The sequence below is a fragment of the Passer montanus genome, unplaced genomic scaffold (assembly GCF_014805655.1).
Source record: "Passer montanus isolate IOZ18808 unplaced genomic scaffold, ASM1480565v1 scaffold184, whole genome shotgun sequence".
Lineage (NCBI taxonomy): Eukaryota > Metazoa > Chordata > Aves > Passeriformes > Passeridae > Passer > Passer montanus.
This window is the reverse complement of record NW_024365826.1, coordinates 256,001-273,099: the sequence shown is the minus strand read 5'-3', so window position 1 is coordinate 273,099 and position 17,099 is coordinate 256,001. Positions and strand designations below refer to the sequence as shown.

The window sequence follows — 17,099 nt, the reverse complement described above, 5'->3', positions numbered from 1 at the left end:
TACCCCCTGCCATGACAGGGACACCTTCCACTATCCCAGGCTGCTCCAAGCCCTGTCCAACCTTGGGCACTTCCAGGGACCCAGGGGCAGCCACAGCTTCTCTGGGAATCTGTGCCAGGCCTTCATCACCTTCACAGGGAAGAATTTCTTCCGAATACCCAGTCAAAACCTCTTTCAGTTTACAGCCCTTGTCCTATCCTCCATGGCTTTGTAATTCATGCTGCTGCTAGATATCGAGACAATGCAGTCCCAGAATCAGACTCAACAGGATGAATATTTGAAATTCATTGAATTTTCCATGTAAATACTTGGAATCTTTGGTTCTCTTGAAAAAATATTCTTTTCACCAGTTAAGGATCTGTTTATCTCTTTTTCCTCAAGAGCAAAAGAATGTTTGTGAGTTTTATCTCACAGGTAAGTGCTCCAGCTTGTAAAATGCACCACCAGATTTTTTTCTCTGAGTTTGGACAATGTTGCCCATGTATTCCCTGCTGGAAATGAACCCATATTGCCCTTTTTCCCAGGATGTTGTTGTCCAGCTCTGGGAAATGGTATGCAAACTATGCAAAGCCACCTTGCTGACAATCTCACAATAGAGGGTTGGCCATTATTTTAAAAAATAAAAATAATTACGGATTCCCTCCTGTCCCAACAATCATATACTGTGTTGGGCTGATAAAGAAATTCCACTGAAAGAAAAAGTCAGCTAAAATATTTTTATTCCATTTCCACCCCATTGCTGTAAAAAAGGAGGAAAAAACCTAAATTAACCAACAATAAACTTCCCATTAGTTCCCAAAAGTCACACATGAACCAGCAACATGTCCAAAAAAGAATCTAATTCCTGCAACTAATTAGTCACTGCTCACAATATTTTCCTGTCTACGCTCCAGCCAAAGTCAAGAGCTATCATCATTAGCAATTCCAGATCTATGTGAGTTTATTAAAGAGAAAAGCCATAAGCAGATGAAAGAGCCTTTGTGTCACTTACCTGCCCAGAGGAATTGCAAAGTAGAAAACAGACAGCATCAGGGTCCTCGTGTTTCTGGTGAACAGGTCTCCAATGATGGTTGGTGCAATAGTGGAATAACTCGCTTCACCAATGCCAACCAAACCCCGTGAGAGCACAAGGAGCCAGAAATACTGAGAAAAGAAATATAAACATTAGCAGGTCCCCCCCTTGGCTTTTTTAATTCAGGATGGACAACAGTCAGAGAAAGAGAAATTCATGTGACTGGAAATGATGATCCTGTATGCATTTATTTTTAGAACTTCAGAGTTGTTTCATTTGTCTTTTGCCAAGAAGAAAGGGACTATATTTTTTGTGAAGATTTACAGGCATGAAAGAAAAGTAATAATAAAACATTTACTCAGTGACATTCAATAATATATCCTAAAAGAAGAAGACTCCCAGTTTGTTCCCAGATCCCAGCTCACTCATGCTGAGTTGGGAAGGTCTGGGGAGGTGGGTGAGTAACCCTGCTCTGGGATCCAGGAACAGCAACTCCTGCTGAGCACAACCCATCCTCCCCAGCATGCCAAGGACAGCTTCTACTGTGAAATCCTAAAGGCTCTTCAAAGTTGGGAAAGAGTGGGATCTGAAATCCCCCAAACTAAATGTGGTCCTTCACTAAAAGCTATGGAATAATGGAATCTTTCCAAGGTGCTAAGCACCCATCTCACTCCACTTGCCTTGAACAGCAGCAGACACCTCCCCAAAACTGCCAGAGGAGACCTGAGCTTTACTGGGCAGCCCAGGAACACCCATGTACTCTGTAAGCAGGACCTGCAGGGAATGACCCAGAGCCACACAGGGCCGGGGCAGGCAGGAGCACTCAGCTGCCCAGGCAGCACCTGCCTCTCTGGGTGATGTTCCACATCCCACAGGATGAGGATATGTCAGAAAACAGGCGACCCCAACGTCTGGGAATGATTGGCATCTGACTCCATTGACTCAGAATGCTGACCAATTGCTTTATTAAACTATATTACATTATACTATACTATACTATATTAAAGAATACTGAAAGGATACTATACTATACAAAGATACATACTAAAGAAAACACAGGACTGTCTCCAGACAGTTAGGACACAGCTTTTTCCAATTGGCCAAGGAAACAAAACAATCCTCAGCAGAATCCAATTGAAAATCACTTCAGGTAAACAATCTTCTTAACATATTCCACATGTGCAAAAACAACAGGAGCAGCAAGTAAAGATAAGAATTGTTCTCCCTTTCTTCTCTGTTCAGAGCATGTGAATGCCACAAGGATACACTTCACATTCAGCACAACACAATCTAAAATAGTCAAAAAGGAATTGCTTATCTAATAGAATTTTTTTAATGGCCCATTTCAAGCAACACTTTGGTGAACTGCAAGGACCTGATTTTCCACCTAAGCTCTTTCACTGCCCCTGCAGTTTTCTGGGTGCTGCAGGGTGCAGGTTAAGACAATGCTTTGAACTGCAAGGACCTGATTTTCCACCTAAGCTCTTTCACTGCCCCTGCAGTTTTCTGGGTGCAGGTTAAGACACAATGCTTTGATGCCTGAATACCAGATACATGAGAACAAGCAAACTCTCAGCCATCTAAGCAGCTTGAGCTACACCCAGAAATAATTGCAGGGACAGAAATGAAGCAGTCAATGCAGAAAGTTGTAAGCACAGGGAAATCTATTTCTACAAATTTAACCTCTATAAATCCTCAATTTGCTGTCATTATTCTGTAGATCATTTGTGAGAAGAACAGCAGGGATTTAAACTGAAGGAAGGCAGGTTTAAATTAGATATTAGGAAGCAATTCTTTCCAGTAAGGCCCTGGTATAGGTGCCCACAGCCCCATCCCTGGAAGTGTCCAAGGCAAGGCTGGATGGGGCTTGGAGCAACCTGGGATAGTGGAAGGTGTCCCTGCCATGGCAGGGAGTGGGATGGGATGGGCTTTAAGTTCCTTCCCAGCCCAAACCAGTCTGTGATTCTATGCTTATGATATGTCCTTAACCATGAAAGTGCTTTGGGAAAAATGAGCAATTACCAATTCTCCTTCTTCAGATAGGAATAAATCAAGGGAAATTACTGATTTTGTGCCCTACAGCAAAGCCAAGCTAGAGTACAAGTCTCATTCACAAACATGGAAAATGCCATGCAGACTCCAAGCCACATGCCTCAGTCATAAACATACCCATCAGCAGACAAAAATCTACCACTGACATGTTTGCATTGTTTTGCTCATTGTAATCCCTAGTTGAAAAGAATATTTTGAGGATTCCAACAGCCACAAAAACAAAATACTTTCGTGTACTCTTCACTTCCTCATATTTTGGTGTGAATTCTGGAGCAATTCCCATTTTCTGCAGGAATACAAGTTCCTTGTTTGCTGGCAGGGTGTGTGCAGTGCTGCTCACATTCATACATCTCCCACAAGCTGCACCATACGTAACTCACACACGTGGGTGTGAGCAGAAAGGGCAATACTGTGACTCAAGTGATTTAATTTATGCCAATTTCCCAATGCTCAACCACTCCACTGCAGAAATATGCTGGCAGTCATTGGTGCACAGGTAACCAATGTATTTTGAATGAGCAACAGTATTTATAACATGCTGAAAGGCTTAGTCATGCAGAATTAGAAAGCAGGGAACTGGAGGCTGGCTGTGGTTTCTGAGGAAGTGTAGATCTGGATCACAGAGAGGGTGACAGGCAAAGTAGTCACCTGCCTGGGATGAGCATGGACAGTGTAACCTACAACTGAAGAATGACAAGGTTGTAAATGCACTGGATGTTCCTCAAATTTGAAATACCTACAGAAAAATGACACAAGTTTGTGCTCACCAGCCAGTATTGCTCCCAGTGAATGCACTGGGTAGGAATTTCCTCCAAACAATGCTGTGAGAAGGTTCCTCTTACAATCCTTGTGCAAAGCAGGAAAACTGTACCAAGTATTCTTTTTGTGGTAGAGTGACTCAGTTTCATCAATACCATGGAATCAGATGCCCAATACCATGAAATCATCTGCAACAAGTAACACATTCACTCTTCTCTCTCAGTTCCTCCTCAAATCCCTCCCCTGGCTTATGCCATGCTGACACATTCCAAATATCTGTTTAATATTTAAACTATGTTCTCTGAAGCAGTGGTATTCCAACTTAAGTAATGAGATTTTTACTTCATCTGGGAATAAAAGCAGTCTTAAAAAGCATAATCCACATAAAGACCTGAATGGTATTGCCCTTCTGAGATCAGATATTCAAGACTACAGACCATCCAGCCATTAAGTTGTGATTAAGATTAAACATACAAAAATCTAAAACAATTTAGGGAATTATTCATAGTTGGTTCTATACTGTGCCTGCTTTTTAGAGCTCTATATCTAGGATTAAAGAGTTAATTCTTCCTCTTACCAGTTCTTTGGGATCTTTGGCTAGCATACATCCTGCTGGAACTCATATGATAAAATTAATTTGCTGAAATGAGCTGGGACCTCCATCTTCCATCTCTAATCAGTCACTCAAAATTTATGTTTTAGTTGTCTCTGAAAAGGGACAGCTGTGGAGCTCCACAAGGCAAAAAGTGGTCCCATCCATGACAGGCATTCCATGAACCACTCAGAAACTGGTCCCAAAACATGCAATAGAGACAGCTGCTATTTTTTGTGTACATTTACACACACACACCCATAGAACATCCCTTTTCCTCTCCAAGTGTATGTGGACATGACAACCTGCACAAACACATGGCAAAGTCAGATATTCCACATGCTGAGGGAAATTCTGCTCTCCTCCACAGCTGTAGCAGGACACCTCTGTCATTTCCTCTGCACTGGATCTTCCCCCCACTGCTTTTCCATTTATGTCCTACCTCAGGGTTCTTAGGAGTTTAATGAAAGAAAAAGGGCTGACAGCAGCTCAATTCTGCCAGTGCTCAAAAGCAGAACAGGCAGCTCAGACTTTAACTGAATTTCACTGTTCCCCAAGCAGAAATTGATATATATTGAAGAAGCTAGTTTCTTTCTATATGACTTGGTAACTCTACTGTAATTTGTTCATCTGTGCAAGCAGGTTTCTGGCAGGAAAATTGAAAATATCTGAGTCAGCTTTCAGGACCTGAACTAATTCCTTCCCCACAGATTAAGCCCAGCAATGTCAACACTTATCAGTAGAGTTTTCCTAAAATGAAATACTTGAAAGTGATGGTTTTTTGAAACAAGGTGCTATTAGGACAAGCAATTAATTTGTCTTTAATTTTGGAAAGTAGTCATGTCAGAGACTGTCTGAGAGCTCCATGAGACCTGCCAACATCACCTGGTTTGGAGAGATGCATTGACTTTTTTGGAATGAATTCATAGCCTCAATCCCCCTCCTTCCCGTGTGTCAGCCCAAGGGGCAGCTCTGTGGCTGTGCTGGGATTCTGCAGCCACAGAGCAGCACTGTGGCACCAGCCTGGCTGTGGCACTGGGAAGGGACACCTGAGCCACACAGCCTGGCTGGTGAGTTCCAGGAGCAAGTCAGGATGCAAAGGGGCTTCCAGTGCCCTTCTCCAGCTTGTGTGGCTGGTGAGACACAAGCCAGGGAAGATTCCAGTACACAATAAACCATCAACATATGGAAAGAATGTTGGCTGCAGAGACCCAGAACTGCCACAGCCTTCCTGGGAATTTCCCTCCAAGAGATGACATCACCAGAAATTAATGCATGGAGAAAGCACTCATATTTATGAATGGGAGGTACAAAGTGTCAATGGATGTGCTCTCTTCTTCCCATCTCCTAATTATATCAAAGGAAAAACACCCTCTAGCCATAAAGCAAAAGAAACCCAATTCCTCAAAATAGAAGTGAGTTTCAGAAGGGATATGGGGATGTGCCAATAAGGAAGAGAAAATTCTACCTACCAACTTCTACATGTCTGAAACTATCAGCAAGCCATAGACAACAGGAGTGACAGACCATGGGGTCCAAGGGACCTGGTATCATTACTGTCACCAGTGTCACCAAACACTAGAAGCTATGGATGTGACACTCCTTCCAGAATTCACATCTGAAAAAAAGCTTTCATGGTTGGAGTTAAATATTTACAATACAGAACTATTGAATTGTTTAGGTTAGAAAAGACCTCTATGAACATCAGGTCCCACAGATAAAAAGTACAATGTGCTTTCTATTCACTCCTTCATATTGACTTTATTCTAAATCTGCTGCACACATAAATGTTTGATGGCCTAGGACACATGACTGGCTTTAATCATGTTTGGTGAAACCTCCTAATTATATATTTATCCTAGTTGTATAGACCATTCAGGGAGTAATATGTGTTTTAAGAGGTCTAATTACAGCTTGAAGTTCTTTCTCCTTTTTTAATTAGTTAACAAAAGGAGTAAAACCACTGGTTCTTTAAAAGATTATCTGCCAGTGGTAAACCTATAATCTGCCAAATATGTGTACAACTCTGAGCCACGAGATTTACTGTCTGAAGAATCATATGATCCTTAAGCTTTGTTTATTACGTATTTGCATTTGAATGTGGAATAGCTTGCAAGGGTCTCAAAAGAAGCTGAACACATGCTGCTTTCAGATGAGGGACACATGGACTGAGGAGATCCCACAGACAGAGTCACTCCAGAGTCATGAATTCCTGTGTGTGCACAGCACCAATGCAAACCATGTTTAAAACTGCTGTTGCTGGTCTAAAAGAAGGATCTTTTATACTGCTACAGCACCTGCACCTGTACCCTTCCCACTGTGAGGATGTTGAGTTAAATCCTGTGCATAATGCATTTAGCTGATGTAAAAGAGGACTCAGTACCATTAAATTCCTCTTTGAGCTGAGTTTTGCCATATTTTCCTTCTTTTATTTTATTAACATTGTGCAAGAATCTAGAATCAGGGCTTGCACCCTTTGAAATAAGATGTGCATGAAGTCATTCCTAGCACAGGCAGCTGGGATTGCCACACAGAGCCTAAAATGTGGTGAAATGACAGTAAACCAAGGAGAAAGCATTGGGATTGACTTCATTTCCCTGAGTTACACTCCTGTATTTCTCCAGCTGGCTGAGCCTTGCACTAGGCAGCTAGGGTAGCACAGCAGTCACAAGTGATCAGCTGGATACATGTGAGACACTGCAGGAGCCATTTGAACAAAGTAAACCCCCCAGGGCTCAAATATCGATTCAAGGGCTGCACAACAGTGGTTCCCTTTGACAGCTGCACTCACATGTAAGAATTTGTCCTCCTTGAGCAGACCCTGCATTTTCTGGCCAGGCAAACACCACTTCCTCCTCTGCTCCTATAAGTTTTCCCAGCACTTTGCAGGATTTAAATGGCTAATGATGACACACCACACCTTTTGCCAAAAGATGCACCATTAACTATGAGGTAAGCCAAAGCAGGAACCTGCTCTGAGTATCGGGGTGGTGACTAAGAGCATTGACTCCTGCACAGTCACAGCTCAAATTCCACCTCATTAGCTGAGAGTCACTGAAGAGCTGAGCACTGGAATGACATTACATATTTGTTTAAACACTAAAAGCTCCAATTCTCTCAGCCCTCCCAGGAATGAGGGCTCACCTTGAAAAATATGAGAGTTTCTAAGTCAAACAAGGACAATGACATAGCATGAGAGACAAGCTGACATTAAACAATGAGGTTGACGTTTCAAATTCCATTCTGTGCCTGGATGGATGACAAAGGCCACAGCAGAACAGATAAGCTTAAATACATCTTCCAACAGTATGCACCCCTAAAGCTTTATTAATTTTGCATATAGATCAGCAAGGCACCTGGCTTCCATTGGTGGAAACAAGTCCTGAGCCCAAATACTTGATGGGAATGCTATGTCAAATCTAGATACGAAACTCACAGTTACATGCCTCACCTTCTCAAACACCAATGGCTCTAACTCTTCTCTAATATAAGCAGAATGAATATTGTAAAGAGCCAGAGAGGGGCTAGATAGCACTGATGAATTATTCCATTGCCAATCCTGAAGAACTTTTCCTCCTGTCAAGTTCAGCCCAGATTTTTAAGTAACTGAATATTAATTCCAAATTTTGGCCATCTGATGTCTTACCATCTGGGAGATCTTTTGAGCAGGAACAAAGGAAGAAGAATTTTTTTTTTAATTGACAAGTAATCTTACCTAATCCCTCATGGGAATTGCCAGCCAAGAGACCAAAATGCAAACCAGCATGAGGGCAAAACTGTGCACTGAGATGTTTTGTTGATCAGTACTTTCCTCCCCTGTTCAGGGGTTGGCTAAATTCTGGTTTCAGCATTTCCTACAACCAGAGGGAGTGGGTTATGCTCAGTCTCTGGGTGGTACAAAGGGACCAGCAGGGCACATGCTCAGGTGGAAACTGGTTGGAGACAGACTGATGGGTTATCAGCTCTGAGTCAATGCTGAGAGTTATCAGTGTTTATCTGTTTGCTGTAGAGATATCAGTGCACTGAGAAGTTCATGCTAGAGCTACCTGTCAGATAAATCTAATTATGAACCACCCTTCTCACCTCCACCAAGAGTTCTCCCCTTATCAGCCCCGAGTCCTGCAGGCAGGGCAGCCCAGGGCAGCTGCATCCCAGCTGCTGCTTCTTCTGCCATTTGTCCCACTGAAGGGAACTGATTGGATTTGGATTCCTCTTTTCTTCCCTCATTGTGTGTGTTGTGTCTCACCCATGCCTACTTCTCACTCCCCATCTCTACCATCACAGCTACTCTGTAAGTCATTACTGCACACAACATTTCCCAGAACTTCCATCACCACTGGTTTCTCTTTCAGTTCTACAGTTTCCTTGATGCTAAGTCCATCTTCCATCACCATTTTTAAACTGCTTTTCTCCTTTGCAAGCACTCATAGAATAAGAGAATACCTGAGACTGGAAGGAGTTTTGGAGATAGTCTGGTCCATGTCCCCTGGTCACAGCAGGCTGGTCAGGATAACGTCCAATTGATTTTTGAGTATCTCCAAAGATGGAGGAGCCACAACCATGCTGGACAACATGTTGCAGTGTTGGACCATCCTCAAAAATTGTTTCTTCCTATGTTTAAGTGAAATTTCCAGTATTTTCTCTGTGCCCCTTGCCTCATTTTTTCACTGGGGACCTTTGAGAACAGTCTGGCTCCATCTCTACAGCTCCCATCAGGTATCAATACACACCAAAGCAGCACTATGGGCTCTATGGGGACAGAAGCAGTGCTACAGTAAGGATGCCACTTTGACAAAGGTAAAGTATTTAAATTCAGTTAAATCCATATGGCAGACACCATCTCACATTTGCTGTGTCTCTGCCACGTTCACACTAACCAGGTTTTTCTTCTCTCCTGGATTTAAATTCAGTTAAATCCATATGGCAGACACCATCTCACATTTGCTGTGTCTCTGCCACGTTCACCAGGTTTTTCTTCACTCCTGTTCCCTCAAGCCTGCTTGGCATAGAAAGTATACTAGTTTAAATATTTATGTCTGGCAAAGGATGCTTCTCTTACCCAAAGATCCTCCCCTCAACTCTCACAAGCAGGTCACTAAAATTCAAGTGCAAATGCCCCAGGCCTTCTTCTTTCAAGTGTTCACAGGTTTTATTCCCACATTCACATTAGTTTTATTCACATGTATTTATTCTACATACACTGCCTGGAGGTTATAACTGTGTTACAGATGAGACCACACCAAGATTCAACAGTAAGCTACTGATTTACTGAAACCTTAATGCATTTCATTAATCATCTGCTCAAGGGTCAATACTGAAACCCTCTGCATTTAGGATGGACTTATACAACAGCTTCTAAAGCAGGTCTGATTCCTCTGCAGCATCCATTTACACTTTGTCAAACACCTCCAACCTTCAGCTCATTTGGATGCATTAAGTGTCTCACTGATTCTCATCTCTGGACACCTCACCTTTGAACAATTCCCTTTTGGGAAAATTCAGCTGCTACTCAGAGCCCTACAAGGAGAAAAGAGACTACAGCGAGCAGAAAGAGATCAAAATACATATTTAAATATAAAAATGAGCAAGGGAGATGAAGCAAAGTCCACTCACCTTTCCTTTGATTGTCTCTAGTATTTGTTAATGGCTTTAGTTCTCCCAGGTAGCCTGTTCAGGCACACTTAATAGAATGTGGAAAGTTTTATTTGGGAATGCATTTAAGATTCTGGGTGATTAAAGCATCCCTATTTTATGAGATTTATATTATTATTTAGTATATAAAAATAACCAATAAAGGCTGTAAGATGCTCCTTTTTCAACTCATCACACCCTTCAATCAGCAACTAAAGTGTTTAACAACTGCATATCTACAGGGAGGCTCTAAGGTGAAACACCCAATTAAGTGTTCTGGAGATAAAAAACAAACCCAAACGACCCTGGAAGTAGCAAGACTCCCACAGCACTTCTTCCAGAGAGTTGCTTTGTGCTTCACAGGGACAAAAATCCGTTTTAAGGTTTTCTGAGCTGTTTGCAAATGTTGAACGTGAAAATCCCTTTCAACACTAAAATTGCACTGTCTGAAATCTAGGTTCCTGTCACTCCCCTCCCTCCAAAGCTGTGGCAGTCCTGAGGGAATCCTCTGTTGCTTTTCAGTCATTTTTGGGCAGCACAAAAAAAAAAAAAAAAAAAAAAAGGCAAGCCCAATTCCCATTCTCCATCCCATTAGGCACTGTAATACAATACACTGGGTGATGAAGCAGCACCGCCAGGTCCTGAAAATAAACTGAGTAAAGACAAAGCAGCATTTCAGCTCCCTAAATGAAGAGCTTTTCATTTGATTCACCTTCCCATGGTAAAAATACTACAAGATGCAAATGGTGGGATTTACATTCTCCTCAGTTCAGTTTCTTGGTCATATTGGATTGATGACAGGGGTCTGGGATGCAGTTGGGAGGGAGGTACCAGGTTACTCACACACCAAACCCCATCCAGCAGATGCAATGTTGCTGTAAAATAGACCTTAAAGAAAAAGGCTGATGTTCAAATAAATCACAGGGCTCATGAAGAGCCCCACGTTCCCAGTGCCTGGTAGCAGACAGAGTAAAAACACTTCTTTTCATCCTTGGCTGTGGTGTAAGGCCCAGAGGAGTCCATGGCCCTTCACATGGTTGAAATAGTGGCCATTTATCCCTGTTACAAAATCATTACACCAGAATGTATCTTCCAAAACTGTTCCCCTAAGAACACTGATAGTTCTGGGTCGGAAGCAAATGGCTGCTTTTTGTTCCAGATCTGTCAGGAGGGACACACTCACCAGCACTGGCCTCAAATATCTCTGGCATTAGGCACTATCACAGTTTCCTTCCTGAGAGGTGCAAACACAGCCATAATCACTAAAATAGGGACTGGAAGAAACACAATGTATTTTTGCAACTGAGGAAACACTGTAAGGTTTTTGACAGACTCAGGTTCCCAAATGCAGCTGGAATATGAGGTGGCATTCATGGAACCAAAGGATATTCACAGCTAGTAAATGGGCTGCTGTGTCCCAGCCACAGATGAGCCACAAGCAAAGCCTAAATCCAAGCAACAGAGATGCCAGATTTTTCAGAACAAACATTTTGAGGCATTGATACCTAGCACTAACAACATGTCCACCCCCAGTCATGTCTACAGAAATATGTGAGATCCAACCTCTCTAACATGAGGGGCCATCTTGGCTCAAACTCTTTGGTTTGGACCAATTCTTAAGCAAAAATTTAGTCAAATCCATCAGGTTGGATTGGAGATTCTTGGAGAGCACAACCCCATGTCCCTATCCCTGAAACCAATGCAGAAACTGATTTCTCAGCATTGTTTGAAAAAATCTTCATTTAACTGAGACCCTCGGGTGTGAACACTCTGCTCTCACTAGACCCATTTTCAAGTGTAGAACAAGTTTTGAGAGTGCATGAGGACACATTTTAAGAGAACCACTCAAGGTTTAAATGAAATTAGCACAAAGTTACAGTCCCTGCAACTTTTCCAATACTGTTGGCTCTGCTGATTCGTGGCATATTTTGCTTTGCATATGCTAAAAATCAAGTACGCCAGCAGGTCAGCTCTTGCAGGCAACTTTGCTGAAGAACCATTTAAATCATTCCAAACTTTGATTTTTGCTCCTGCTTTCTGTTTTCACGCTTCCCTGCCTTGCTGACTCAATCAAATCCAGAGGCCTCCAAGAACTGTGCAGAAGGCTGACCTTGCAGTTTGTTTGGCCCATATCTGAGAGATGCCTCTCTTCTAGCATCAGATTTCCAGAGAGAAAGTGGTGCATCTACCAATTCCTTCTACTTCAGAGTTGCTTCTTACTCATGATCTTCCTTGAACAGTTGTCATGCTCCTTTTTGAAGTGTTATTAATTGACAAGGTTTTGTCGTGCTGTAGCTTAATTTCATTATTTAAATCCAGCCTATCTGACAAAATGACAGCCTATTAAACCACACTAAACACATTTGGATGTTTTGTGACTATCTTCTCATGAGGCTTCATCACTCATGCTTTCAGATTTGATGATCAGCACTACTCCCAGGGATTTCCAGCTCAAAATCTATTAAGTAGGGTTCAGATTAGTACTCTAATTTGACTTATCTGAATTGCAAATGCAGTGTTTTGTGTAGCCTGGGAACTTTATACATTTAAAAGAAATGTCAACACTTGAAAAGACTAATTTAGCACCTGGTACTGTAAAACATTTCCCTTCTTCTCACTATTTGCACATGACTTAGAACATAATGGTCCTTTTCCCAGCCTTTATGCACAACCCAGGAGGCCAAGGCTGTGTGGCCATTGAGGAAGCACTTACATTTCCCAAGGAGTGACTGATGCATTTGGATCAGCAGGCCACCAGGAGCTCAACCAAAGAAAGGCTCAAACCCATACTTTTGCATCTGAACAGAAGCCAGAGTTTGAATAACACATTCTCTCTCTCCTGGATCCTGTTCTTCAGGACAATACACACAGCCTTCAAGAACCACCCTGCTAACAGAAAGTTTAGGTTTGTTTCCAGGCCTCCTAATGAGCCTAAACCTGGGATGAATGGATTGTTTTCTTTGTGAGGCATCATTAACCAAACCCTGCTAAAGCATTGTGCCTCCTCCCAAGGCACAAGCTCCAAGAACACCATCCATAAGCTACCTCCCATATATCCATGCTAAACACACATCAGTTTGCAGCCTTCAGAAATGGTAACAATTCTCCAGACCCATATCTGACCATCCCAGTGGATGGTGAAGGCACACATTCCACACCACCAACTTGGCACCCTCTCTGTACCCTCAATACACAGCTAGCTGGGAAGCTAATTCCCAAAATAACAGGACCACCCAGGCACTGCAGCAGTGACTTGCTTTGCCTTCTGAACTCGTCTGACCAAGCCAGGCATCCCCCTATGGAAGCCCAGCTTGCACCCATGGACCCCACACCAGGAATGACTTGTGTCCCTCAGGCCACAGCACTACTGCAAGGATCCTGCCAGGCTGATAGAAAATTTTACAATTCCTTTATATTTTAACATTTGCTTGGAAACTTACATGCAGCACTACTGCTTTTTTTTTATTTTTTTCACACCAACTGATTAAATCTCAGTCTATTTAAGGAGAGTTTTCCCATTCTTCCATTCCTTCAATGTTTTGAATAAGGTTGAGTTTAAGATACTGTCATAATTATTTATAAAACATAATGCTAAAGCATTATAGAGATTTCCCCTTACACAGAGTTAAGAAAAAAGACATTATTTGTGTTCCAGCAGCATGCCCTGGGGTTAGGCCTCTGCTGCAGCATGACAAGCAGAATATACATTTTAACAGACAACACAAGAAGAAGGAATGTTTCCAAGACACACACAGCCTGGAAATGAAACAAACATCCTTCTTCCCTCTGCCTCCTCAGCAAGTAACTGGCCCAGGTGAGATTTCCTGCTCAGGCACAACAAAAGCAGGACAGGTGGAATGTTACAGGCAGGCACTGCTTCCACACCATCCATTAGCTGACACAGCAGATTAATTTTCCTGCTCTTCAACCTAGATACTATAAATTCAGCCATAAGTTCTGCAAAAAAATGGGACAAACCTGTAAAGGTCTTTGGCCTGCAAAAATCTTCCATGCACCGTGCTGCTGTCTCTAAGCATTTCCATGATCCAGTGAAACAGCACCAAATGTGTGGTGATGTAGGTCTGACTCAATTGCCACAGACACACGAAAGGTTCCCACAGACTTCCAAAGAAGGAGCTGAATCAGAACCACAATCACAGAGCCTGTGATAATGGTTTCAACATCTTCCAGTAACCCAGATAACAAACAGAGCTCTGAAACAGGACAGGCAATTACAGAGGGCCCTCACTGAGACCCTGTGCACATCAGCATTGAGCTTTGAGCCTGTTTCTGGGTGCTCTCCCAGCTCAAACCTCTGTCCACCTGCTCTAGAAAATGCCCGAGCTCTGAGGGGCAGCTCTGACGTTTCAGTGCAAGTAACTGTCCTCATTGCACTGAACTGGAATCACAGCAGCACACAGTGAGTGAGTTCTGATGCTGAGCAATGGAAACATCTCTTCTTTCATAGCCACAGTGTTTGATTCAGATCCTGTGTGATTGCAGAACAATTAATGACCTAAAAGGAGGTGCAGGAAGGTGCAGGAGGCACATTTATGGACACACAGCTGGGGTGATTTGAGAAATTTGAATAGGACATGGTGCCAGGCTGACCCTGGCATTTTGATTGCTTTCAGGTCCCAGAAGGGAGAGCAAAACCATTCCTGTTCCAGACACTCTATAGATGGGAAGTGCAATGTGTGGTAGACATACTCCTCATGATAGTTACTTGAAGTTCATTTTTCTCATCACAGGGATAAGCTTTCTGAGCAGGCTCTGGAACTGTGCTGTGTCTCTCTTCCAGCAGCCATCACCAGCTGTGTTTTCAATAACTCTTCCCAAATGCTCCACAGATACACAGACACAGATACTGGATGGAAAAACCCCAACACTGAGCAGAAAATACACTTCAATTTCTGATAACACCTTTGAAAAGCTGCCTGTTCTCATAGATTGGCTTTTCTGGGTCTGATGCTCTGAGAACAACTTAATCTGGCTTTCATTTAGAGTTTCCCTTGGAAGAGTGACAGGTACAAAGGGACAAGGTAAGAACATAAAATGACCAGGAGACAAACACATGACAGTAATTCTGCACTCTACAACTATTTCATTTATATAAATCTTTTCCCAATGCTTCCATCCTTGGTTAGCAAAATCTGGGGGAACAGTGAGGACCCAAGATTCAAGAGTTCAAATCATTGCACTTGTCTGTGCAAGAGAAGATGTTCTTACAGAAAAACAGTTTCTCATACAGTATTTGGAATCACCTGTGCTGAAGATGATTGGAGACTTGACAGATACCCAGAATACCTTAAGACCAGCTCAGTCAGTACTCTATTATTAAAGGAATAAGCAACAGTGTATTTTTTCCTACAGTACACCTCATATAATCCATATGAAAAGACGTGAGATAGTAAAACTTACAAGAGCACTGGGAACAGCACTTGGAAGGAACAGGAGGTGCCTTCTTGCTGGTGAGGGGTTAAAGAAATGGTGCCTTTCAATTTCCACATGGTGGTGATGCTGCATTAATGGCTGGACTCCATGATCTCAGGTCTTTTCCAGCCTTAACAATTTTATCATTCTAAAAGGGCCTGTGGGAACTATCTCTCTTTAACCTCCTTTCAGACATACAAGAGAGAGACAGCAGGGCAGAATCAATCCATGCAGAATTCCACTCTGCAGTGTAAAGCAGAGATGAGAGCCCTTATCCTTTCCCTCTCTTATTGGGACTTCTGAGCCACCTCAGCCCAGCACAGCATCTCCTGCCCCTGGCACAGCAGTGCACTGTGGGGAGGAGAGAGCTCTGAGAGCTGGAAGAAGAGGAGATGCACAGATTGCCACATCTCACTTCAGAGAGCAGAGGCCATGCAGGAGGCTGAGGGTATTTTGTGGTGCAGGGGCACTGGGGCAGCACAAAGGGGCAGAACTGCAGTTGGGAGGGATTTGGGAGCTGGCACCACCCACACAGAGAGCACCAGCACCACCTGAGCTCCCCCTGGTAACAGAGTCCACAGCAGCAGTGTTTTTCCTGAGCAGTCCAGCACAGGCCAAGTGTGCAGAAATCCAAATGTCAACAGCACGTGCTCGTCTGCAGGGCTCCTGTGCCACATCAAAGCTGGCAAAACACAGCAGAGCCAGCCAAGAGCTTTGGCCATGACACTCTTTAGTTCGTCCAGCAGCACTTGTGTGACAGCTGGGAACTGCCTGCGAGGGAAGGGACTGACTGCACATGCAGCTGACTTCCCAAAGTTGCTGGGAGAATCCCTTTTGCCTTTTTTCTACAAGAAAGATCTGCTCAAAAATAATAGGCCGGAACAGTAGGATATAAACACTCCAGTAGTTCACGGGGACTTCAAAGACAACACTCAGTCTCCTTACATATAAAATGTTGGCTTGGGGATTTCAGTTTTGTTTGTTTATGTTTTTCAAGCTGTGTATTTATCTAGCACAGTGGAACCACAGGCACAGGAGCTGTATGTTTTATATTACAACTTCTGCCGGAGCACTTAAAACTAAAGGCACTTTTTTTTTTTTCCCTATAGTGAATCATCATGTGTAGGGGGTGGTTGGATTATGTTTATGTTTTTAAAATTAACCCAGCTAACCATTTGTTCCATACTGCACACAATTTGTTGCTTCTCTTTTAGAAATGCCTTGAAAGACAAGTTTTGGAAATAAAAATACATTTGGCAAGTCTGAAAGACAGGACTTGAGCAAGCACTGCAGACTAACTGGAACTCCACTGTGGACAATTTGTTTCCTCTTCCAGAGACAAATCAAAGTAAAAGGAAAAGAAAACAACACTAAGAGAAATACCTATCCAGAGGTAAATTGCAGTGGGAGCAGAAAGGTTTTATCAAGTGAGCTATATCAAAATCTGAACAGAAATATTTACCAAGAACTGGAGAATTCAAAAAGCACATTCCTGGTTTACCTTGTCAATGCCTTGCTTTTCCATTTCCCAACTTTCTTGCACTTTCCTTCTTTCCCAACTTTCTTTTCTAGCATGTGCAGCTCTGGTGTCCCAGCCAACCCACATTAGCACAGCCTGCT

General features: G+C 42.8%; 1 protein-coding gene across 4 annotated transcripts in view; it reads right to left on the bottom strand.

Annotated features, from left to right (window-relative positions):
• LOC120500635 (protein spinster homolog 2-like) overlaps nucleotides 1-17,099 on the bottom strand; it is a 130,234-nt gene that overhangs the window by 47,128 nt on the left and 66,007 nt on the right. For all 4 annotated transcript variants that reach the window (XR_005627148.1, XR_005627147.1, XR_005627146.1 and 1 more), the window contains exon 4: nucleotides 992-1,143. Coding sequence is in view for 1 of the 4 variants with exons in the window: in XM_039705775.1 (XP_039561709.1) it covers nucleotides 992-1,143 (152 nt within the window). In the remaining 3 variants the exon portion in view is untranslated. The remainder of the gene's footprint in view (nucleotides 1-991; nucleotides 1,144-17,099) is intronic.